This window comes from Thunnus albacares, chromosome 7, assembly GCF_914725855.1.
Source record: "Thunnus albacares chromosome 7, fThuAlb1.1, whole genome shotgun sequence".
Lineage (NCBI taxonomy): Eukaryota > Metazoa > Chordata > Actinopteri > Scombriformes > Scombridae > Thunnus > Thunnus albacares.
In genome coordinates this window covers 9,984,943-10,010,366 of record NC_058112.1, presented here as the reverse complement: position 1 = coordinate 10,010,366, position 25,424 = coordinate 9,984,943, and the positions used below count along the sequence as shown (strand labels likewise).

General features: G+C 39.9%; 1 protein-coding gene across 1 annotated transcript in view; it reads left to right on the top strand.

Annotated features, from left to right (window-relative positions):
- tmtc2b (transmembrane O-mannosyltransferase targeting cadherins 2b) overlaps positions 1–25,424 on the top strand; it is a 96,264-nt gene that overhangs the window by 50,691 nt on the left and 20,149 nt on the right. Inside the window, exons 3-8 of the mRNA XM_044357193.1 lie at positions 13,601–14,447; positions 16,323–16,437; positions 16,984–17,069; positions 18,985–19,169; positions 20,408–20,486; positions 23,283–23,404. Of these exons, the coding sequence (XP_044213128.1) occupies positions 13,601–14,447; positions 16,323–16,437; positions 16,984–17,069; positions 18,985–19,169; positions 20,408–20,486; positions 23,283–23,404 (1,434 nt within the window). The remainder of the gene's footprint in view (positions 1–13,600; positions 14,448–16,322; positions 16,438–16,983; positions 17,070–18,984; positions 19,170–20,407; positions 20,487–23,282; positions 23,405–25,424) is intronic.

Sequence of the window (25,424 nt, the reverse complement as noted above, 5' to 3'; positions counted from 1 at the left end):
TCCGCGTTTGTGGATCTCATTTGTGCTCTCAGATTTTGGCACTATAATGCCGTCATAGTCGTGTCCATGTAGCACACATGGTGACCCCTATTATGTTTCAATAGACCTGTGTATTAGGAAGAAGAGGATGCATAGTCACATGAGATTGGATCATTTTTGAATCACAGTGTAGACTCTGAAGTTGTGTATAAATACATAATATTACATAAAAGTAGATAGAATCCTGATACAAGACTCATATTAATGATCAGTGCAGGGAGAGCCATTTTATGCTTTTTGTAACGGCTGTATTATCCATCAAATCAGGACATGATTTTATGATCATGAATCCATGAAAAGAACACAAAGAAGACATTGTGAATTTTGAAGAATAATCCCCTGAACAAATTGGTCTCTTTGGACACAGTCTTGAACGACTCCAAAAACCTCTTCCACTCATTCCTTCTTTGTTCACATGTCTTTTCTATTTATCCCATTTCTCAGTCTCACCCAGAGTATCACTTTAGGTATACTGTTGCCCTCTCGTATTATACGCTGTTTCATAACTATCAAAGCAACCGTTAAACAAAGTGATAAATGAGCAGCCAGGGAGCTCTCTCTTGCGATGTACTGAATTTCAATAACCTCAGTGATTAAGCACATGCAGAATGTTGGGCGTGCTAATGCATCCGTGAAAGACTGAGTGCTGCTCTTCAGCTGTTTTCCCCTCATTTCTGCTATTAAAATACAGTCTTAATTGTTTTCCATTCTTTCTTGTTTAGCTGCTGAGTTGCAGTTTTTGTCCTTAAACATTCAGTCAACCGTGAGGACTAAATTGACTCTGGCCCACACCCAATTCTTATTTCTCTACTGTGACACACTGGAATGATTATCGCAGTGGTAAAGCAAAGCCACATAGGACAATCCACCGGTTGTAAACATGGATGCCAATAGTGGAAAGAATCCTCCTCCACAATAGGATTTTTAATAGGAAATGTCAGTAGTATAAAGACTCACGTTCATTAAATCCTTTGATTCTGTGTGATCAATGGTTGCTTTTGCGAGCACCCTTATGTCTACTCAACCAGAGCATCTCTTTAAGACAAATAATTTAACTACAGGTTGTTGTTATAGTATTTATACAGCTTTACATAGCAGTTTGTTTTACCTCAAGCATAATATTTTACCTAGACTGGCTGCGAAAACCCTCTACAGAGTTGAATGAATCTAATTAATTAGATGTTCAAAGGTTTACATGTTGCATCTAAACATCCTGTCAGATAGATAGATTGATAGAGTGAAACACAAAAGGAGACGCAACGATGTCTGTGCCAGCACGTCTGGGATTTCTTCTCTCAAACCCCAGATCCATTGGTAATCTCGGGGCATACCGGTGTAGAATTGAGCTATCATGCCTTGGTGTGAAGCCAAGCCTGCATGGAGACATGTGGAGGCTCAGAGACTGACTGTACAGAGAGATGTCTGGCATGCTCAGCATACTCTCACAACATTAAAGGTTTCTCTTTTTTCTGTTTGATCACTCAGGCTCTTTCTTTCTTTTTGTTTGTTCTATTTTCTGTCATTCTCTCTGTAGTGCCCTTTGTATTTCCCTCTCTGTGGCCATCTTTGATTTACTGTCTATGCTGAAAACTACAAATTAAAGCAATTCCACAGTCTTTCAGTGACTTTTATGATCCTATAACCATTTTATGATGACGAGTCTAATCTTTGCCTTCATTACTTTACAAAATAAGCAGTGGTATGTTATTCTGAGTTAATTCTGCTTATTGGATATTCAGTGAATTGGCAGAGGAAAATGAACACCATTGACCGCATTTTTGTAACCTCTTTAATGTTATGTCTCAACTACTAATAATGCCTTAAAGTTACAGAAAACATGACTCAGAATCATGTTTCTTCTTGGAATAAATTTCATGTACTGTTAAAAGGATTTGAAGTTACAGAAAAAAATCGAATTACTCAGAATCACCATTGATTGTTATGATCTAATGACGATAAAATCAATGACAGCCACGAAAACAACGAAAGCCATGCTATGGCAATACACAAACATGGGACACAATGTAGAGGTAACAGAGGAGTCCAACAGTGTATGTTTGACCTAGATAAGCTCCTAACAACCACAACTGAAAAAACAGAGCAATTTCACCACATTCAACCCAGTAATAAACCAAATGGAATGTTCTGGTTGAAATTTGCACACAAATACATATTTTTTCTTTATGACTTGGAATGAGCTCCATGAAAAAGCTGCCAAATGTAGCTATGTAGTTTCACATGTGATAATTCTTGCTGTTCAACAAGGCAAGTTTATATAGCACATTTCAACAACAAGGCAATTCAAAGTGCTTTACATAGAGCATCAAAGGCATCAAGATGGAATATATAAGCAACACAAGGCAATGTAAAAAGACATTTAAATACAATTAAAAAGTGTTACATTGGAAATAAAAAGAAGCTCAAATAGAATAAGATAAAACAGGAGAATAAAAGTTACAGTGCAGTGTGAGATATTAACCCTCAATTGTTAGCATTGATTAAATAAAAGGCAGTAGCAAACAGAAAAGTCTTCAGCTGTAATTTAAAAGAACTGAGAGTTGCAGCAGACCTGCAGTTTTCTGGGAGTTTGTTATAGATATGTGGAGCATACAAACTGAAAGCTGCTTCTCCATGTTTAGTTTTGACTCTGGGAACAGATTCTAGGAATACATTTCAACACTTTGTCAAAATGTTTAATTTGTGCAATGCTTTGGTTTATGACCAAATACCAAAGCTAATGAAATTCCAGTCATGCTGCACTTAGCTGTACTATCAGCTGTTCACTGCTAATTAGCAAATGTTAGCATCTTAACACACTAAACTAATGTGGTGAACATAGTAAACATTATTCCCTGATCATTTTCTCACAAAGAAATGTTGCACTCCATTCATCTTCCTTCTCACCTTTCCTTTCCTGCACAACACACATACTGTATAAACTCAGTCACCCGTCCTCTCTTCTGTTGGTTATAAGTAAAACATTATCATTTGATTTGATTCTGCTGAGAGTGAATTTTGGACTCAACTGCTTTATGGTTGATGCCTGTTTCTGCTGTTCATCATCGTCCCACACCACAAATCATCTTTTTACGTTTGCTGAGCTCCTCTCGTGCGCATTACTAGCCAGTATAAACAGCAACAAATGGCATGCTGTCACTGAGATGTGGTGGTCAACCATAACGTGACACACAAGATAGCAATTTTCAAAAAGTGGTTCAGGGAGGAAAAATGCATTGGAGCAATTTTGCATATCCAGCATCTGACAATCCTCTCACAGTCTATCTGCTCAGCTTTTGACCCCAGCCTTGGCTTTGTCCCTCTCCTTCATGCATGTTCTGCAGGAGCTTACCACCTCTCTAAACCCTGCAATACAATGGGTCTGATCTCCCAAATGCGCAGTAATGACTGGGAATCCATGCATAGACTAGACAAATCTAGTTTCTGGCATCTAACTGGCAACATGCAACTGGCAACACGTTTCCTCCCTGGAACAGTAAATCCACACTTCTGGTACTGTAAATTCCTTTTTTTTACTAATCATCGAAGTCCTTAAGAGACCATGAGCAGCATGGAGCATAAAGCACTTACCTCCAACCCAAATTTCATCCCCCTCTGTAGAGCTTGAATCAGCATCTTGTCACAGCAAATTTGCAGTAGTGGTCACACAGTCTAGTTGGCCCTCATAGTACAAATAAATATTGGAAACGAAAGAGCAGAAATCAGGAAGTCAGTTTATTTTTTAAACCATTACTGTGGTTTCACTCAATAAATATCCCCTCTGAAATGTTAAGGGTTTGAGTAGACTTTGGTTTTCCATTGTCATTATGTTCTTATTGTTTGGTCTGCTTGACCTTTTTGCCTGTTCAGAATATGACTGCAGTTTGTATTGAGTACTAATGAAAATGAATTCGGAGTTGCTTAATTTTCTGTACTTTTCACTTACTTTAATGAATTGTGATATGTGACTGTGGGGCTGTGTGACCCGGCAAATATATTTTTGAAAAACAACAGAAAGACAAAATGGCGCAGGGATTTTTCTCAATGGGTCAAATGGGTTGAACTTCAAGAGGACAAACTGTCATTACTTTTTGAAAATGTATTGAAACGTTTTGATACTTTGCCATACATTTTATCAACTCAAGTCTCAGTAACCACTGAGAACTTGGCAAATGTAAGGGTTTTCCATTGATTAGCTGTTTATGTTCCTTCCCTCAGGCCCTCCTTCATCTTCCTCCTCCCTACCTATATCACAGTTCTCTATTTACTCCCAAACAAAAGTTTGGATTTCATCGCCTCTAGAGGCACCCTCTGGTTGGACAGAATGAGATGTGTATTCCCCTATAGATCTATAGATTTCCATGTCTGATTGCCACTGATGACAAAATAAATGTTCTCTGATTATGGCACTGGGAAAGAGAAGACCTTTTCTGACCCCTAAATCAGGGTTATCTGGCTTCAGCATGAAAATAAGACATTTTGAAGGATGATTGGGCCATCTAATAGAAGTGTGTTTAAAGAGGTTGAGTTAAAGTGAGACAGAGTGAGACGAGCTGGAATGTTGAGTGAAAGTTTCAAGAGAAATGGATCCTGTGTTGGTTCAATGGTTATGGTTAATAAAAGCTGACCAAGAGAGCATGAGCTGGCATGTTTTACAACGTCTTGGTCGGAAATTTTCTTGCTCAGATTTATTTGCTTTGACCACGTACATTTAAATTCCTTCTTCCTTCTTCTTTTTTTCACAGTAGGTCTTAGGAGATAGCCAGTAAAACTTAAACAAGAAAATGTTGTTCTTTTCACATTCAGCAGAGAAATTTAACTTGTCAGTACCTTTCATTCAGATAGACACCACATAATGCAGAGTTACAGTAATGTATGTTGTCCGTAGCCCTTCTCTCTAATATGTCGGTCTCTTTCCCACTTTCTCCAACCTCTCTTAACCTCACCGCTGAAACTGTATATTTTCAGTTCTCTTATCTAAATGTTTCACAGTCAATAAATGTCTGTTTTTACCTCAAATTGATTCCCTGCTCATCACTGGCCTATTTCCAGGCCTTTGCTGTCTCTGAGGCAGATCCTCTCCCTCCATCTTTGTGCTCTGTCTATCCGCCAGCCAGACCAGCTGACTCGGTGGGTTTTCTGATGGGTTCACATGGGTTAAAAGCTTTGATCATCAGTAGTGCGCGGCAGGTCCACTGTGGGGTTTGACTCCATGACCCCTCGCACCATGTGGCCCGCGATCCAGCAGTGGTCCACTTGATTTAAAGTACATGGTAAACCATGTACTGAGGCTACACAGTCATTTATAGAGGGTTATCCATCCTAAAGTGACGACAGCATCCATGTAGCTAATCTTAACTACATGAGAAATTGTGGAATGAGAATTTATTGTATGTATCTTGAGATGATTCACAGTATGATTTGCTAGAGACTTTAAAAAATTGTTATGAGACTTTGGGTCTTCTTAGGTGTTCACTAACTCTTATACAGTATGAAGCCACAGCCAGCAGCTGGTTAGCTTAGCTTAGCTTAGCACAAAGACTAGAAACAGGTGGAAACAGCCAGCTTGGCTCTCTGTCCAATGGTGAAAATATATACTGGTAACGCTTTATTTTACAGGTCCTTTCATTTTATACTAATTTCCTGGAAATTTTCTGAGTAATTTGCACATTTTACAGAGAGGGTGGTGCAATTCAGTGTAAATTGTAATAAAAAAAACAGAAAAGGTAGTTTAGTTGGTAGTTTTTCCTCAACTGACATAAAAATATTCAGTTTTCAGTGTAAACTTTTGTGTGTCAAACTGCATATTAGCACATTCGGTTGTTTCTTAAAATTTTATAACAAGTACATTTCCCGTAATACCAAATTACATACACACAAAGAAATGTCCTAAGAATTAACAATTACATAGCAGCTACTTTTAGGAAATTACTGAAAAAATTAATATGCTAATAATAGGTTTAGCATGCATTTCTGTCAGTTAAAGAATTGTCAAAAGACTAGAGATTTAGAAAAAGAACATCTACGTTTGAATCCAAATAGCATATAATGAGTGGGTTCTTACCAACTAAACCAACTTACTTTTTCAGTTTTTTCATATAATTTGTACCAAATATCCTAAAAATTACCCATTAAATACCAGCAAATTACACAAAAATTTTCCAGGAAGTTAGTATAAAATTAGGGGACATGTAAAATAAAGCATTACCTATTTACCTACCAGCACCTCAAAAATTTACTAATTAACATGTCATATGTCAGTTGTTCAATAAGTACAAAAACTGAAGTGTAAAAACTACTTGTTGCTCTTTTTGTGAGCTAAGCTAAGCTAACTGGCTATTTGCTCTGGCAACAAATTTACTGTACAGACAAACTAACTTTCAACAAGAAAACTGTATTTCTGTTTCAAGGAATTGGGAATAAGATGCAGTCTCACTGAAAAGTATTGAATAATTTACAGCATGTCTTTGTTGAACACTTGTATTTTCCTTTTTTCTACAAGCAAGAAAATGTTATTGTTTTATTAGTGATGTAGATGACCACCAGTATTAAAATGTAGCCAGACAATTTTCCCAAATCTATTTCAGTTTTTGCATAAATGACTGTGAAATTGGCCATTACAAAGTGCAACAGCTTACACACTCTTTGTGTGAGAGCAAATTGTCAGACATCAGCTCAATCACATTTTGAAAACATGAGCCAGCTGTTGGTCATCCAGAACACGTTGTTAGGAAGTGAAATGTTTGGACTCTTATCTTGTCTTGCCTGCTAACAATCATTAGCTTTATGTGTGTGTGTGTGTGTGTGTGTATCTGAAGGCTTTGAAGGTGGTTTTACTCTTTAATTGGTACCTGAGCTCATTTTCGCTTCCATTACAAGTCTATCAATGTGAAGCAGGATCTTGATGAAAGGCCCTCTGCAGACAATTGATCTCAGTAATGATGAAGAGGAGGGGATAGGTCAGACATGCCACTTCTTCTTTCATTTGATTTTCTCTGAGGTGCTTGCTGGAATGTGAGCCAGTCGCGGTGTTGCAGTCTGATGGGCTAGTTAGATGTGTCATGTGATGGATTGTTCTTAAAATGCTCTTGAAAAATGGTATGGTGTGCATCAGCCAATTATGCAAAAAAAAAGCCTGTGTGTGCCCAGAGAATAGAGCACTTTCACCAAACTAATTAATTAAATTTCTCTGTGAGCTCTTTCCAATTTATTTTGCCACAACACTTCTTTCACAACACCCTTAAGGATGTAAAAAGAAAAAAAAAGAAGAAGAAGAAGAAGAAGAAAAAACTTTAGATTGAGTTTTCTTCTCAGTCAATTCAAGCTAATCAAAGTGTTGAGTGAAAAAAAGGCAGACACAAACAGGGATTCCGTAATTGGCCTGTTTTGCATTTCATCTCCAAGGATATTTTATTCACACGCCTGCCTTATAAAAGCTAAACTGTTTCAATTCTGAACTCATTGCGCCTGAAACACAAAAGGGAAGAAAAAAACACTGCCCTCATGCCTCCTACGGGGTTGTGCTAAACCACTTATTTTGAACTAAACTGGATTATAGACAAAAGACACAAAACTGGAATGCCTTGGTTTTCCTGAATAATAATGCCGTGGCACCAGGGGAGCCGTTGCCTGGCTGGTAATTGAACTTATGCTTTTGAATGGTAGACATTTTAACCACAGGCATATTAGGAAGGATGTACACATTTGTTTATACAAGAGATAATACACATAAGGTTTATGTTGTCCCCCATAAGTGTACCCTTCAGAACATCTCTAGAGCCTTACTATTTGCTCACTGCCGATATACTTGTTTGTCTTCACATGTTTTCCTTAGAAAGTCAGAGCAGTTGGCGAAGTAGGCCAAGAGGAGGAGCAGTGGGGTTACAAATGTGTGCTGAGGTGCAATCAAAGGATTGTTTTATGTTCTCAGTACTGCCCAAAGACTTTATCCTGCACAGAAAAAAAGGAAATCTCAAAGTGCAAGTACAGCACAAGCATGTAAATGAAACACCGCTTCAGTCCGCACTGTCGACATATGGATGTGGTTAAGGTGCTGGTGTCTGAGTGTGTGCTGTGTCTGGGAAGAGTCAGGATGACATATCTGTTTGTCACAGCGCCAGGTATGAGTATGTGTGGGAGCAGTGCCAGGTTCTCGTCAGAAACAAAGAGGCAGAAAGAACTACTGCACTTTCAGGCCTTCAGAGGTGTACACACACACACAAACACATTCCAGCTTGTTTTTTTTTGTTTTTGTTTTTTTTTGTGAAAATTAATTTAAAATTAATTCAATTATTTCAAAGACTCAAAGTCAACTTTTTTGTCAATTCTGCCATATGTACAGGACATATAGAGGATCAAAATGCCGTTTCTCTCAGACACCGGTGTAGGCATATACAGGTCCTAAACAAAACAACAAAAGGTTTAAAAATAAATAATACTAAAAGAGTACTAAGAATTTCCATATTTATAAATTAAGTTGGGGGCTGGGGGGGGACGATAACAAGGCACAGGTCAAGAACAAAAACTGTAATGATAAGAAGTAGTAGTGTCCAAGTAATATGTCATCCACAGTAATTTGCAGTTTCAGAGTAGTGTTCTGTACAAAGTGACTGGTGCTGAGTGTTGGCGTGTATGTCTGTGTGTATATATTTGTATAAAAAGTTCTTATGGCTGGTGATGTTGGACATGTAGGGGGTGGAATGGGTGAGTTACAGTCCAGACTTCTTGGAGGCAGAGGGGAGACAGTTCAGCATCCTGACAGCCTGATGGATAAAGCTGTTCCCCAGTCTGGTGGAGCAGGCTCGGAGGCTCCGGTATCTTCTCCCAGATGGCAGGAGACTGAGGAGACTGTGTGAGGAATGGGTGGGGTCACGCAATGCTGGTTGCTTTGCAGGCCAGGCGGGTGTTGTAAGTGTCCAGGAGGCAGGGGAATGAGGCACCAGTGATCTCCCCAGCCGCGTTTACTATGCACTGCAGGGTCTTACGGTTGGAGGCAGTGTGGCTCCCAAACCACACAGTGACGCAGCTGGTCAGAATGCTCTCAATGATGCCTTGGTAGAAGGAGCACATAAAGGGTGCTGGGGCTCCTGCTCTCTTTAGCTTCCAGAGGAAATAGAGATACTGCTGGCCTTTTTTGGCCAGTGATGCAGTATTATTAGTCAAGGAGAGGTCCTCTGCGATGAACACACCCAGGAATTTGGTGCTGCTCACCTGCTTCACAGCAGTACTGTTGATGGTCAGCAGGGGGTGTTGAGTGTGGGATCTCCAGAAGTCAATAACAGTCTCCTTAGTCTTCCCTACATATAGGGAAAGATTGTTATCTTTGCACTAAATGGCCAGTTGGTTGTGGGGACAACAGCCTGACTCAAGAGGGTGTTGAAGACATCTGTGAGGATATTCTTGAGCTCTTCTGCACAGTCTTTCAACACACGACTAGGTATGTTGTCTGTACCAGCAGCCTTGTTGGCAGTAATCATGGAGAGTTGTTTCTTCACACTGGCTGAGGAAAGGCACAGAACCTGGTCACTGAGTTCAGCAGAGAGATGTTGTCGTTACAGGCCTGTGGTGGAGGGTTATAGTCTGTGATGGTCTGAATCAGCTGCCACAGGCTCCATGTGTCTCTGCTGTCTTTGAAATGATGGGTTATCTTTTTGGTGTACAGACATTTGGCTTTTCTGATGCCACAGGACAGGTTGACTGGCTGTTCTCAGTTTGGCTGCGTCACCAGCTCTGAAGGCAGCAGGATCATCAGCAGTTTGCGAACCTCACCTGTTGTCCCACTGCCCTACGGATGGTGGTCTCATCACAGCAGGAGCAAAGCCACTCTGCAGAATCAAATATGCTGCAAAAATCAGTCATCAACAACAAAGAAATTAGGAGATCTGTCTTTGGTTGGGAACCAGGCACTGTGCACCTTCCATATAACACCCAATTTTGGGCAACTGGGCCTCTCCAAAAATAGAGGCTTTTCTTCCACTCTCTCGTGCAAAGTGCTCTACTGTAAGTTAACTTTGAGGTGGTGTCTCATAAGTCCATGCTTGGGCCTGAGAGGCGACATGAAAGCCTGTCGAGGAGCCTTGTAAATCCAAGCTGGATCTCCCTGAAGCAGTGATTGAGACGTATTAACACAGCTCAACAAGCCTCTCTGGCAAAGTCTGCACAAAGTACAGCTGCTGGGCCTCACAGACCACTTCAGTCCACTTCATGTCTTATTAATGTAATGTTTCTTTTGGTGTAAGTGCCTCCTTTATCAAATTTTTAATTGATGCACACATGCCCAAACAATTGAAGCACTTTAAGAACTTTGTATTGTCAAAGTTGTCAAATTGACACTGTCAGATTTTTGTTTTTCAGATGATTGAAAACATTAAGCTGTATAGAAGAGTTTAATTCATCTAGTCCTTACGCATGTGTTTATTTACTTTTAAGCAAGCCTCAGTGGGTTATCCCACAATCAGCATTCCTGAGTGTCACTGAGGGCTAATTAAAATGATACATAGTCATGGTACTAACATTTGTTCAACAGGAAATGTGGCTTATTTATTTCTTTTTTTTTACTAGAACATTTAAACATAGTTTTGCTTCATGATCTTTTTGCTTTCTGTTCTAGTCTTTTACTTGAACTGGCACAGTTTCACATTAAATTTCCACATGAAAAATACCCACTTTGGTTACTGTTTCTGAAACTTGTTTCTGTGTACACCAACAGATGTTAGTACTTTTTTACTTTTAATACCATTGAGATAATGGTGATTGTTTGACGTAGAGTCCATTGTTTTGTATTCAGTTGCCTAGCTGGGTTTTTTGTTTTTATGCTGGAGCCTCTGTTGTCATAGTGGGTTTCCAGCTAAACTAGATTCATTATCACGAATTGGTTCATCCATTAGGTCTCTGCATAGATCACTTTGACTCTACGCTCTTAATATAGCCTTATTTAACAACATCTAATAACAATTTTTCATAATTCTAGTATTTTCAGTCCACATTTTCCCCTAGATGTCTAAGAGGACCTGACTGTAATGCTTTTGGCAGTATTAATGAGAAATGGTGATGTGGATTGAAAAGATGACCTTTTGTTGCTAAGCGACTGAGCGACTTCTTCAGCAGTGGCATATCTTCACAAAATACTGAATCACTACGGGTTGTTGTCAGGTCTCCCCTGAAGGTTTTGACAGAGCTGACCTTATACAAGTTGGGGTTTTTTTCATGCTTGTGACATTTCAAAAACTGACACGAATATTGCATACCAATATTCAGCTCCAGAATGTTATGCCTTAGCAAGACAAGTGTGCTAGCTGCTCATCTGAGCACTTAAGAGTATCAATCTTCTGACTGGAGTGAATGGATTTCTTTTCTGCAAAAACATTGTGAAATGAACCATTAAGGAGAGGAAGTCTTCCTTTATTTCTTGAATAATATTCTTTCATTCTCTTTCTCTATGACCTACAGTTTTAAGATGTCATTCCAGTCATACTGTAATATTATGAGGAGTATTGCTAGAGTTTTATACAAACCAACACATTTTTGACAAACACTGAGCATAGAAGCTTTGCATGGGAAGAATTTGTTGCAGAGTTGTTGTATTGGATTGCTTATATCCTCCTGCAATGGTGTCCACACCCCATATTGCCCCACAGCAAGTATCATAATTAGTTGTTTACAGATCATTTTCACGGTGGTGTCATGGTGTTGTCTCCTATGTTTCCAGTCTCATTTCCTGTGGCTGCAGTTCTTTTCATTAGCAGTGATCATCAGCAGACAGGAGAGCATTTCCTCTGCCGTCAGACATCCCCAGAGGTTACCGAAGCCTCTCTTCACAGATGCAATCTGTAAATGACAATGGACAGGCGAGGAAATCAATAGTACATCCCCAAAGCAGTGGTGGTTTGAAGTTTATGATCACAAATGAGACATGTTTGTGCCCTTCGGCATGTGGAGATGGAGAGAGGTCACACATCCACCAGCATAAAAGAAAAGTATGGGAAGTTATTGTCTTCTCTCTCAGAACTTTTTCCTACTATCTGTCCTTAAAGCCCGTACTGAACTGGGAAAAAGTATTAGGCTCCCTCTGCTTGGAATCAGTTGGAAAAATTACCTGAATCTTAAGGAGCTGGTCTCACTGGATGCATTTAAAGTAATTCTAAATGACTTGGAGGCAGACATATCTGGCTGTGGATGTTTTGACTGACTCATATTGCCCCTGTTTGATCCCAGATGTTGATGACTTGCAATGAATACTGATGAATATTTTTTGAATATTTTCTGTAATTTATTCTTTATTTTCATTGTAAATTGTTATATTTTTTTATGTCTGCAACCCTGTTAATTGTGCTGCTGCCTGTCTTGGCCAGGACGCTCTTGTAAAAGAGATTTTTAATCTCAATGAAACTCCAGGTTAAATCAAATCAAATAAAGGTAATGTGAGGTTAGTCTCTGTTGGCTTGGGTTTAAGTTTGAATAATGAAAAAGATTACATCTGAGAAAACATGTAGGACTATCGGATGAATAAAGGGAAACACATGGCATGAATCCTTGGAGATTTTGATTCAGACAGCTGAGACTAATGGAACGAACCTCAGCTGTATAGTTCATTTATTGATAATCTATGTTTTGTCTAATCTATTTTTCAGGCATGGTTCAAGTAGCTCTCTTTCTGAGAAAGTGAGTCAATACTGCAGGACACAGGTGGCTGCTGATATTATTATTATTATGTTTTTTTTTTTTAGAATTCCCAACATGAACAGTAAAAAAGGTCATTTGGTCCTAATAGTGGAATACACTTGTGAGGAAATATGTCCAGTCGTTTTTCAATGCCCTGCCAAGTATTAAACAACCAGACACACTATAAATATTTCAGAAGTATTTCCAGACAGCATTTGGGAAAGTGTTTAATATCAAATCTGTAATATGATGCACGGAGTTCATATAGTTGTGTTTGTTTTGATATGTCTGTGGAGGCGATGGAGCTCAGAGGAAGAAAAAACTTGTGCATGAATAGAAAGTTATGATGTCAGGTCAATCTTTTGCATAAACAATCAATAAATTGAGTTTATGTGAATGTTTCTGGCTTTAATAAAAGACGTTTGTGTGCTATTTTTTTCCTCTCTGTTGTCCTCTAAAGTCTGAATAATAAAAAAAAAGGATGGCACTGAACTGATTTGTTCTTGCTTCATGGGTTTTCAAAAAGATCACAGCAGCCAAAACAAAACTTTTTAATGAAATACATATCAAAGCTAGTCAATACTTTATTTAATAAATTGTCATTGAACGCTCTTTCTTTTCCAGATGGCACATTACACAGATGTGCTATTATGGCCGTATAGTGGCCACTTAATTCTTGAGATGTTTGAGGTGAAGTGATTTAAGATCAGACATTCCTTTCATCAATTTCAAATCCAAAGTCTGGGTCAAAGTAAATGTAAGGACCAAGAGTCATAAATATTACAATCACCCAGAAAACTAGTTTGCTCTCAGATGTGCAGTATATTTTCTCCTTCAGTCATTCCTTTCCTTTCCAGTGGATTGAGGGTTTGAGCCCTGTCTCTGTGTTTTCTTTGTCTTTCAGAGAAATAACGTCCACCTGCTGCTGAATGTGTTTTTGCTGGCAGCCTGGGGAGCCGTCCTGTTGGCCTGCCGCTTCTACTGGATGGGCAACAAACCCCCCAACTTCTCCAACTCTGACAACCCAGCAGCCGACTCCCACTCACTGCTCACCAGGACTTTAACCTTTTTCTACCTGCCTGCCATCAACTTTTGGCTTTTCCTCTGCCCGCACACACTCAGTTTTGACTGGTCAATGGATGCCCTGCCTTTGATCAGAAGCCTTGCTGATTGGAGAAACTTTCATACAGCAGCCTTCTACCTTGGATTGCTGTTGCTGGCTTGGTTCAGCCTGTGGACACACCAGACAGCCAAGGGCAAGGAAACCAATGGTAAAGCGTATCATTATACCAATGGCAGGAATGGGAACAGTAATGGACACAGTTATCAATATCACGAACATGAACAAATGAACAACTCCCACACAAACACTCACATTAACAGTGCACAAAATGGTACCAAAAAGCACTATGAGAGCAGGACTCCCCTGCCCACCTCTGAAAATGTTGTGGTGTTCTCTCTAGGCCTGTTAGCTATCCCTTTCCTCCCTGCCACAAACCTGTTTTTCTATGTGGGGTTTGTGATAGCAGAAAGAGTACTGTACATCCCCAGCATGGGCTTTTGCCTGCTGGTGGCAGTGGGGATGAGGTCCCTGTACGTCCGACTGCGACGTAGGTCCTCCAGGACGATGCTGGTGTACTGCAGCGCAGCCCTGGTTCTTCTTTTTGGTGTCAAAACTGTTTTGAGGAACCGGGACTGGGAAAATGAGGAGATGCTCTACAAGTCAGGGATTTATGTCAATCCTGCTAAAGGTAAGACTTAACTCAGATGCATGCTTTTATTCCCATTAGCATGCACACAGGTGCAACTGCTCTAACATGCGCACATTCGCACTTTTATGCACATGGAGAAAACATGTTTTCTCACATCAAAACCTCTCTACCCATCATATTTGGATGTCTGAATAGTGCGAGTGAGGTTTGAGGAATTTTTTTGAATTTGATAATGTGCGCTGCCTCTCTCAGTCTACTGAAGCCCTGAATAATTCAAAGTATAGCTGCTTCAATATGTCTTCTCTTCATCACTCAGCCTTACCAAAGAATATACAATTTAGAGTATACAAGTTAAACTTTGTGCCCTAGAAAAAACAATGAGACTGGTATAGATGGTGCTGCTCAAGGCAAACTTAATTCTTCAGAACTCTCTACAATGAATACAACTAAGTTTTATGTCTTTATCCCTCTTCTTCTTACACCCAACATTCACTCTGTCTAATGACACGAGATGCCCTTTCTCACTTGGAAGGGCACCATCACTGCCATGGCACCCGTCTCTGATTGGCACCTTCAACAGGAGATGAAATATTCAACAGCCTTTAAATTCAAGGTCATCAGACACAGAATTCCTATCCAAAGCGTTGTTCTCAGCTCTGCTGAAGAGAGACGCAGGGCAGGGACTTTCAAGGCAACAGCAGGACACGTTGTGTTAGCTAATTTCCCTTTCAGATTCTGCAGAGGAGCTGAGGCATGACAGCTGTTTGTTTTGGCAGGCCATCAGCCGAACAGAGCAGCAGCAATGTCCCCGACTCACATTCATTAAAGCTAATATGAGATTTGAACGGAACCCAACCTCAAATACAGACACGCTCATTGAATTGTTTGAACTGTGAAATTTCACAATACACAAACGCTTTACAGTAAAAGAGACTTCATAAAGTCTTCTAAACATGCATGCATAACTGGGAGCACAGTTGAGTGAAGGAGGCTTTACTCGTGTTTTTTTCCTGCTGTTTGTCTTTATTTATACTGAATATTCCTCTGGGATCACGCAGATGGAAGGATTTTCAACATTTAAATAAATACATTGCTTAAAGGCGCAGTGCATATTTTAGCTCTCTAAACACGTCAACAAAAGCAGCAGGATTTTATCTTCCTATTCTACATGACAAGTAGAGAGAAGGAACAAAATCTCAGGTTATTTATAATCATTTTCTCTTGTGCATTAAAACATAACACCATAAATGCACAATTATCACATTAGGCCTGTCTGTGTGCATTTACTGGCACATTTGTTGAGAAATTCATTGTGTTGAATCATATCTATTGGCAGGTTTGTGCAATCTATGAAATAACTTATCAATCAGTATATTATGTTTGCAACTAAATATTAGGCATCAAAGTGCACTCTTCTACCCTTTACCACTGTTATTCTACATCCGGTGCAATTCGTCTTGTTCCAGCAAACCCTCTAAGTTTATTTTCAGACTCGAGAGTCTATGCACGAAATATACAAAAGCTCTTAGCAACCTTATTTCATCTGTCAGTTACTGCACTATGCCATTCAACACTAATGCTATTAGCTATGCAATAGCACCGTGGTGGTCTCCTTTTCATACACACTCTCATAGGAATGAGTGGTGATTTTGACACAAAGCTCCCCTGGTGTGTCATCTCTATTTACTCATAATGCCTTGGTATACCAGCTGCAGCAGCAGAACAACATCCTCCTCAGAGGTTAAAAACACTGAACCCATAGCAGCGAGTGTCTGTGAATAACAACAGAAATTTATGACTTGCCACAGACATTTCTCTCCTGCTGCTTTAATTTAAGAGCCTTTTAAGATTCATAAAAAGTTGTTTTTGTTAATCGTTTTGCTTTGATTAACCTTTTCTCTTGGAACCTATCAGCATGGGGCAACCTTGGAAATGTCCTAAAGAGCCAGGGGAAGATGGAGGAGGCTGAACAGGCGTACAGAAATGCCCTCTATTACCGCAGCAACATGGCTGACATGCTGTATAACCTGTGAGTTTGTGTTTTATCATTTTGTGTGTTAGTGATTATTTTGTCGTTGTTTGTTTTATCATTAATACTAAATTCACTTGTGATTTTGTTTTAAATCAAACTGTTGTCCATAAGGCTTTAAAATGTCCGTAGTGCTTGTATACATGATTTTCTGCAAATTGTGTCTTCACAAATAGCTCTCTCAATTGAGTGTGCATGAACAAATGGAGGAGCTCTCTTTGTACACGCTTGTGTCCATTGATCAGAGCTGTTCTCTCAGAGGAAGTGCCGCCTTGTCTTGTATTCCCCGGAGTGCTTTCTGTCTGACAGCAATATTAATGATGCTGTATTAGCCTGAGGGAACACAAAGCGTCCACAGCCAATAATCACAGTGTGCTCAAATGTCCGTGGTTTGCTAAGATCTAAATATCTCCCCCTCTCCTCCTCTTTGTTATCCCGCTTGTATTCTTGTCAAATCCTAACAGATGTGTTTAACCTTAAAACACCCCAGCTTTTTAGTTTTTAAGCTCTAACCTGCTGAACTGTCATTCCTTTTGTCTGTACTAGCGGTTTGCTGCTACAAGAGAGCAACAAGTTCTCAGAGGCGCTCCACTACTATAAGCTGGCCATTGGGAGTCGGCCAACTCTGGCTTGTAAGTACAGCTCTTCTTTTTATTGACAATCTCCAGCTCTTGTGGTTGTGGTTGTGCTGTGTCCAGGCAACAGTGAGCACAGACTGTGGTTATGTGGAAAGAGAGGAATAGGTGGCAAAGGGCAGTGGGTGTACAGCTGAATTAAACATTCAACACAGCCATCTGACTGGCTTTCAGAGTCAAGTCATGTCAACAGATCAAGCAACTGCATGATGTCATTTATTATGAATTCAGGCCATGACACTCATTTTTTTTCCTAAAGCCTCCCACGTTCTCTATATCTACTTCTTTCTCTCAGTGTCTGGTGTGTCTCTCCCCCTTTGCTCATCTCTCTTCCTCTCCTTTCCATTCAACACAATTTGGCTGCTTTTCCTGCAATTAGATTTTCCATACAGTGTCATCTGCAGCACGTTCATTCCCTAATTAGTACAAATCACTCACAATCTTACCTGATCATGCAATAAATTAGCTCCCCATTGTTCTAGGCATCAGTCAATGACAGATAAACAGAAAATCTTAAACATCTCTTCCTTTCTTCCCAGGATTAATTATAGACCCAATCAAGATCCCAGTTAGACTAGAAAATTTCCATTCAGCGTGCAATTATCCAATCTGTTATAGCCGATAACAAGGTTAATTAATTACCCTAAGCAGCAGACACATTGAAGGCAGAATGAGAATGTGACAGTGTTTTTCAAGGTTACACCATTACTCACTGCCTAATGAGAGCTACGTCGCGCAAACTGTAGCCTGTTGTATTATATATGCAGAGCTATCCTGTATGTGATAAAGCACTATTGATTTCTGTCACATTTTATGCATACAATGCATAAAAAAATCAGTTTGGGAGGCTGGTGAAAAAGACTTGCTTTTGTCCATCTGTGGTTTTCTTTATCTGTTTTCCTTTCGGTGCAGATACATGCAGTGGAAAACTAGTCTAGATATTGAGCATTGAGTGCAATACCATGTGGGATAGATAAGACTGTGATGTGTAAGGATGTGGAATAAAATAATATAAGGTTTTGAGATAACAAATTCCAAGGACAGGAGAGGAAGAAATGTAAAAAAAAAGGTGGTTTGATTCTGAACCACCCTCTCATGACTCGATTATACGGCAACACCCTATAATGGAGCCTTCCAGATTGATCTTCTGTATCAAGTTAATTTATTCCAGCAGCCAGACTTGATAGGGAGTTGTTTAGAGAGGCGGGTCCACAGAGACTAATTACTCTCCAGCTGCATATTGACTATTAGATGTTGTCTTTGACCACTCAAGAAAAAGTTTAACAAGCATCCAAAGTATCCCGTGGGATGCATGCAAAGGTCAAACGTAGAGCATGAATAAGATCCACAGTGGTTCATTGTTCCACCCCTAAGGTGTATTTCATAGCAAAATGGCCATTACTCAACTTGTCAGCACTATTGCTCTACATGACTTCGGTTCAGTCACAGACGCTTTTGACCATTTATAGCAAAGGGTTACACTCTATGGAAAAAAGCTCTGCTCTCTTAGGGAGCGCTCAAAAGAATCTAAGCAGCATCGAGGATTCTGCGAAGAGAGCAAACCCCCTGCTTAATAAACACATACATGAACATTAAATATTAGTTAAATCAACAAAACTGAAAAATAGCACTAAGGAGGAGGTTGGGAGGAAGCTGTGTTGATATCAAAGTATCAGCAGTGACATGGTGAGAAGAGTCAGGTTATAATAGCCGCATTATTGCAGACATGACATATATATGATTGGATATTACTAGTCAGCTGATAGCCGCACAGCTGGTGAACGAGCCAGTCATCATCAAGACTGAATGAAACAGCTAATCCCAGTCAGCTAATGGAAGTGCAATGTCAGTGCTCCGCCTGAACTAACGTCATGCTCTGTGTCTTGTTTTGTCTGTTTTGTTTTCCCTACAGCGGCCTACTTGAACACAGGCATCATCCTGATGAATCAGGGTCGCCTAGATGAGTCCAAGCGAACCTTCCTAACCTGCGCTGACATCCCAGATGAGAACCTGAAGGACCCCCACGCCCACAAGAGCTCAGTCACCAGCTGCCTGTACAACCTGGGCAAGCAGCTCCATGAGCAGGGACACCAGGAGGTAATGCCCCCAACTGCGGAAAAATAAATTTCACCTAAGAGATGCATGAATGTTTCAAAATATTTTAGCATCTTAGCAATGCAGCTTTTAATTCACAGCAAGCATCCAAAGTATCCCACTGTGTTAATTTAAACATCATTTTACCAGCAAAAATGTGCATCTCAGACTTAGCTGTGCTAGTTATTGCCTCATTGAATAGCTGGAATAACTTGTGTGTGTATTTTTAGTGATAAAGTCGGGAATTCAGTGATAGCTCAACACAATATTAAATTACAAAAATCACCATGCACAAGGTGAAGATGACATTCCTACAAAATGTTGTTGTTTATATCTTTATAATGTATATTTTGGCCGCTCAAAATATGAAGTATAAAATATCATGATTGTATGTACTATAATTTATATGCACAAATCTTTTTTTGACTGGTGGTTTCTATATACTTTATACATATTTCTGGCATATTTTGTCTAAGAAACACACATCACATGCTATCATGAAATTCCAAGGAGTGCTCCTTTACACATGCTGGAAAATATAAAACCATGGTGAATTGAGATAAAATGCAGACAGTTGCCAAAGGAGCCTTTGGGGGACACTGAGAAAATGCTCGGTTTTATATGGACATGTTCCAAAATTGCCTCTGTCATAGGGGACACAATGTTTTGCGCAGATAATCCTCGGGCTGTTTCCAACAAATTCACTCTCTTTCATGCCCCTAAAGACCTACAGTACTGGCTTAAGTAACTGTTTTTCCAATGCTGCACATTTATATTGTACACAAGCACTGATGCTGCTGATTCAATCAGGAATGAAGAAGTGGTACTGCAGATTCAATAAAGGCTTTTGAAAAATTGTTGCATGCTGGAGAGGGAGGGGAGTCCCACTTCCTCCGACCTCTAACTCGAGCATTTGCCTCAGCAATAAAGTAGTTACAGCTCCTTCTATCATTTAAAATGTGAGGAACTGTACCTACTCTCTATACATGCTAGAGTGAATATGTGACACCGCTCTAGTCGTCTTAACAGCCGTGACACTGAGGATAGACCCTTTCTGCTCGGCTCTGTATGAACCAGCCTCTCAGCGACCCCCAATTCCACGCTGTGTATTCACTGTGTCAGGGCCCCGGCTGCAGGGGAGGAATGACTAGTTACCCCAGCGCCAGTTTCTCTAGCGGGGTCTCTCCGGTCTCTAATGCAAACATCCCCCACCTTCTTTTTTGTATTTGCTTCATTCACAGGAGGCCCTTTCCGTGTTTAAAGAAGCAATACAGAAAATGCCAAGACAATTTGCACCACAGAGTCTCTACAACATGATGGGTAAGAGCTGCTTTTGTTTCCTGACTTGAAGCACAAAAGCTGTTGTTGTTTTTTAGTGTGAAATAACATATAGCGGAAGTGAGGGTAAAAGTTTATTTTTGGGAGTATTTTGGAGCAGTTTCCTGCAATACATCATGTATTTTTTCATTTTTCTGTTATTTATTATTTGAGCCTTTTAAGACAAATATCTTCTGGATAAGCAGAGTCCAACAGAACCAGCATTAGCAATTACTCATCACAAGCAAACCCAGGGCTTACAGCTCCATTAGCCCAGGGCTTGCAGTTGTATTATCCTTGACTTTTCAGTATTTGCCACAGAAACACAGGCAAAAACCACCTGTGAGCAATAAAGTTGTAACAAAACCAAAAGACTGAATGTTGTTGACTATATTTCTTTGCTCCTGAATGATTAAACATTTAAATATATAGAAAACAGAAGGTCAAACATTTGTCATACCTCTAGCGCTGCCAGAATTCAGAAGATGTTAACTCTATTTTCCGATTTCCAGTAGTGAATCCTAAAGCTGGGGCTTACTTTAAGCCCTTGCTTGATAAATATGATTACGAAAACAAGGTTACACTCATTAACTTTCTGTAGCTGGTGGTGGAAGTGGTTGTAAAATACAAAGGAAAGAACCTGTAAAATCAGAGCCAGATAGACATTAAACTCTAATTTTTGATTTTGTGACAAATATAATTAGATTTTATGCTGTTATGACCAGACCATAGTAATTTATTAAATAGCATGTTAAACAGAATTAATTTGCTTTTCCCTACCAGAACAATCCATCTCGTTCGATTACAGCTGTAGAACAGCTGCTGCAGGCTCATTATAGCTTCTCTCAGCGCCTTTGCTTTTTTTTAATCTCTTGTCTCCCTCCTGCTTTCTCTCTCACACACACGTACAAGCACACTTGAAACCTTGGATGTCTGTAATCCAGACTTGGTAGTGCCATGGGTTCGCTTGTATGTTGGCAAAATGCAATTTGACAGAGCTACTGAGATTATGTCAAAATGTTGATGAAAGCTCCAGTCACCGTTAAGGAGCAGCACAGCGTCTGTAATGGAGGCACTGAGCCAGAGATGTGTGATTCCTGCAGCTTAACGTTGTTTCCTCACTGAACTGAATTTGCACATTTGGCACACCTGCTCGTATCTATTTCCAGTTTCGCTCGCTGCACCGCTCTCATGCTGTTTGTCAGACGCCAAGGAGCAGAACCTTTCATCAGAAGCAGACCTGGGTGGTAATCTGCGCCCCGCTGGTCTCACTCCAACGCTCTCTGGTGGGCTGAGGAATGTTCCACTCCGAGGAGCTGGTTTTCAGCTCCTTGGATTCAATGTCACTTCTAATTGCACGTTGATGTTTGTGCTAATCTCATATGGAGGTCTGCTGCCAGGAAGGCGAGAAAAATATTTTGGCTGCTTTTAGCCATATCAACAAATGGAGGTCATGTCAAAATAGAACTGTATACATACAGCTCTATTACATTTTAAAAATGTTAAGTACCTCTGAAATTCAGATAATCCTGTCTGTAAACACATTAAGGATTTGTTAACAGAAACTTTAGTTATTCTTATATTATCCTCCAGTGCTATCAAGTTTTTATTCTGGAAATGTTTTTCCAGATAGTAAAAATGTCTCTGAAAAGTCACGGGAATATAGAAGCATCAGTATGTAGTTTAACAGGGAGATATGGATATTTTGATATCCTATAATCCATTATTTTGCTCTGGTTGTTGATAAGGACAAGGACCATACCACAGATATCTAACACTTGAATCTGAAATGTAAAGCTGTGCTAATGGATATCATCTTGAAAATATATTCTCATGGATTACTTTACATCCCAGGGGAAAGGTCTTAATCCTCAAAGTGTTTGTTTTTTGGGGGGTTTTTTTACAATAAAAGGAAGTTACGTCTTAAATTTGATGTTTTTTACATGCCTATGTGTCAAGAGATATCATTACACGGTGTCATCGCTCATTCAAGGAGAAAGTGTTTTGTCACATCATTAAAAATGTCCTTGAGTTGTGATTAGGTGTGTGTGTGTCACCTGTTGCTTATCACAGTTTCTTATCAGGGAAGTGACTAAACCTGATCCCCACAGAATTAAAGTTCCAGTCCGCTCTAGTCTAAACAACTTGTCCAGCTCACGAAATTTGGTAGTGAAATTTTAACACCTGTGATGCATTCAGTCTGTTCCCCTAGATACTTTAGGATGTTGATTTGAACTGTGTTGTGTCCAATTACCATCCGATATTGTCAAATTCTTGCAATAGCACAGGTGTTATTGGATGGCTTTGAAACAGGTCATTGTTTTTTCAGGTGTTAGCAGGCAGAGGGTCAGATTTGGCGGTGGGGGAGGTACGAGATGATGTCTGACAGATGAGTGAGAGTGAGAGAGTGTTACAGACTCAGTGATATTCTCTCATAGTTGTTTAAGCCACCCACTGAACTGAGGTTTTTTTTTATTTTTTTAAGAAATCAAAACCTCTTGCGAAACATTATTACTGACTTTGTATGAAAGGTTTGCTGTTGTAAAAGATACGGAAGGTAGTCATGTAGTATTCAGTATGAACATGGCATTTTAAACAAAGGTTAACTTGCAGTCTCTTCAGTGCCAGATATTACCATACAAGTGAAAATAAATGAAATTTATAGACAACATGGCGTCTGGGGTTGAGTTTCTGGCCTCACTGCCACTCTGTCATCCTCAGCAGAACAATCGGCAGATGTGTGATTTCTTAACCTCTGACAGCTTGACCCCTGACTCGACCCCCACTTTGCTCTCACAGGAGAGGCCTACATGAGACTAAACAAGCTGACTGAAGCTGAACACTGGTACCAAGAGTCCCTGCGAGCCAAGCCGGACCACATTCCTGCACACCTCACCTACGGCAAACTCCTGGCTATGACGGTAAGACTTTGTTTTTTTATGTCATCCTCCCTTGCTCTCTGTTTCATCTTTAAGACGAGACTATGTTATTTTTGAGAGAAGAAATGAGAAATTCTTTCTCTTAAACACCAAAAGTTGAACTCATAAGCAACAAAACACACTCTTGTTTAAAGCAGTACACTCAGGTGTTTTTCTGCTACAGTTTGACTTGGTTTGATATGGCTAATGTTAGCAAACTTTATATAGATATTGCTGTGTAAATTGACATTAGTGAGTCATTAGTGCTACTTAAACATTATGTTTTAGCATCTCTTATTATGTATTATTATGTATTTGCCATTTGTGGCCAGCAAATATATAGGCTAGGTTTAAGATTTATGAGCAACACCCAGCATCAAACTCATACAGTCAACTAAATTCAATATTTTCAACTACTAACTTTGACAGCAAATTTGTCTGTATACTGTAGCTCGAGGGTTAAGAGCCTCGCTCATCAATGGATGTGCTGGAGGCTGAATGTTAGTCAGTCACGTCCCTACCAAAGTTATTTCTGCTGGTCTGCTGTATCGACCTCTGTATCGACCTCTGGTCTGAAGCCTGACTTGCCTGACTCACACCGTCTAACTTTTTGCATCCCCAAACCAATTTTCATTCTCTACCTGTCCTCTCTCGGTTCTTTTCATTACGCTCTCTTTCATGTCCTCTAACTTTTCATCAGCTCTGTCCGGCACTTTTCTGTTGGTTGTAATATTCTCCTGAAGTCTCCACAGTTGATCAATAGCGTGCGAGTGAGAGAAAAGAAAAAGAGCGGAAGAGAGTGATCACATTGAGTTTCTCAAGATGTTTCTGTCATGGGAAAATAATTTCCCGATTAAAAGTATTTTCGTGGCCGCCCTTTTTTTGGCCTGTGTAACTTGTTGCTAAATTCCTTGTCTAGGTCTTAAAAAGTAGCACAACAAGCTGCTTTGGATCAACAGCAGCAAGAACAGATCAGGCATTTGGCATGTTTGCAAAGTTAAATGTAGAAAAAATTGAAATCTCTACACGCTGTAAAAAAAACGCTACATTTTCTAGGTCAACAAAGATAATATAATTTCAGGGTCAGACAGCTGACCTATGTTTGGATAAGCAAAGACAAGGCCATCTATGTAGAAGGGTCTCAGGGGCAGAAGTTTCCAGGGTCCCAGATGACGAGGAGATGGTCCTGTGGTTGGATCATACAGTCATCCGTTACAGATCATCGCTAGATAGGCATTCTTGGAATAGAGCTGGCGTCAGAGGAGCAGTTAGAGCTGAAAAGGGCTGTCAGGACAGAAATAAACAAATTAAAAGGAAGAGCTGCACAGGAGGGCAAAAGAAGGGCAGAGGCCTTCTCTTCAACTGACACCCCTCTCTCTCACAGTCTGGGCCCTAATGAAAGGACGTAATTGTGTTCAAAAAGCCCGGAGCAGTGGGATCTGGATTTCCACAGAAAGACTAGACTCTTCCTGGCTCTGTCCCCTCTCATTTCCCGCATGGAAACAGAGTCCTTTTCAAGTTCTTTTCATTGAATCTTTCCAAAATTATGATTTTGTGTGTATCACAACTGATATGTGTGGAGGAATTTTACAGGCATGTCATCTTATCTGAACTTGCTGGCAAACCCCTAATTTTCCAGCATGTTTTGACAATTTTTAGTCCGTGTTCATATCAGCAGTTAACAGTGAGCCCCTAGTCCAATATTAGTCTTGTTTCTTACTCATGGGTGTCATGCAATAACACCATTACCGTAGTGCATCCTCAGTGAAGTCTTACAAGTCTTACAGTTTGTGTGTCTAAATTGGATTAAGCTGGAGCAGCATACTAGATTGATTTTCCCATCTGTACTCCGACTGATTGCCAGCTTTAAGAATAGTTCAACTGACATCACAGCTAAAAGTTGCTTGTTAAACTGACATGAATTCCTCTCTGCACAAAAGCCGCTGGACCTCAAAAACCATCTGAAACCAAATTCTGTCAGCAAGGACAGTCTAGAGGAACAACACAATCCTTTAGAGGAGAG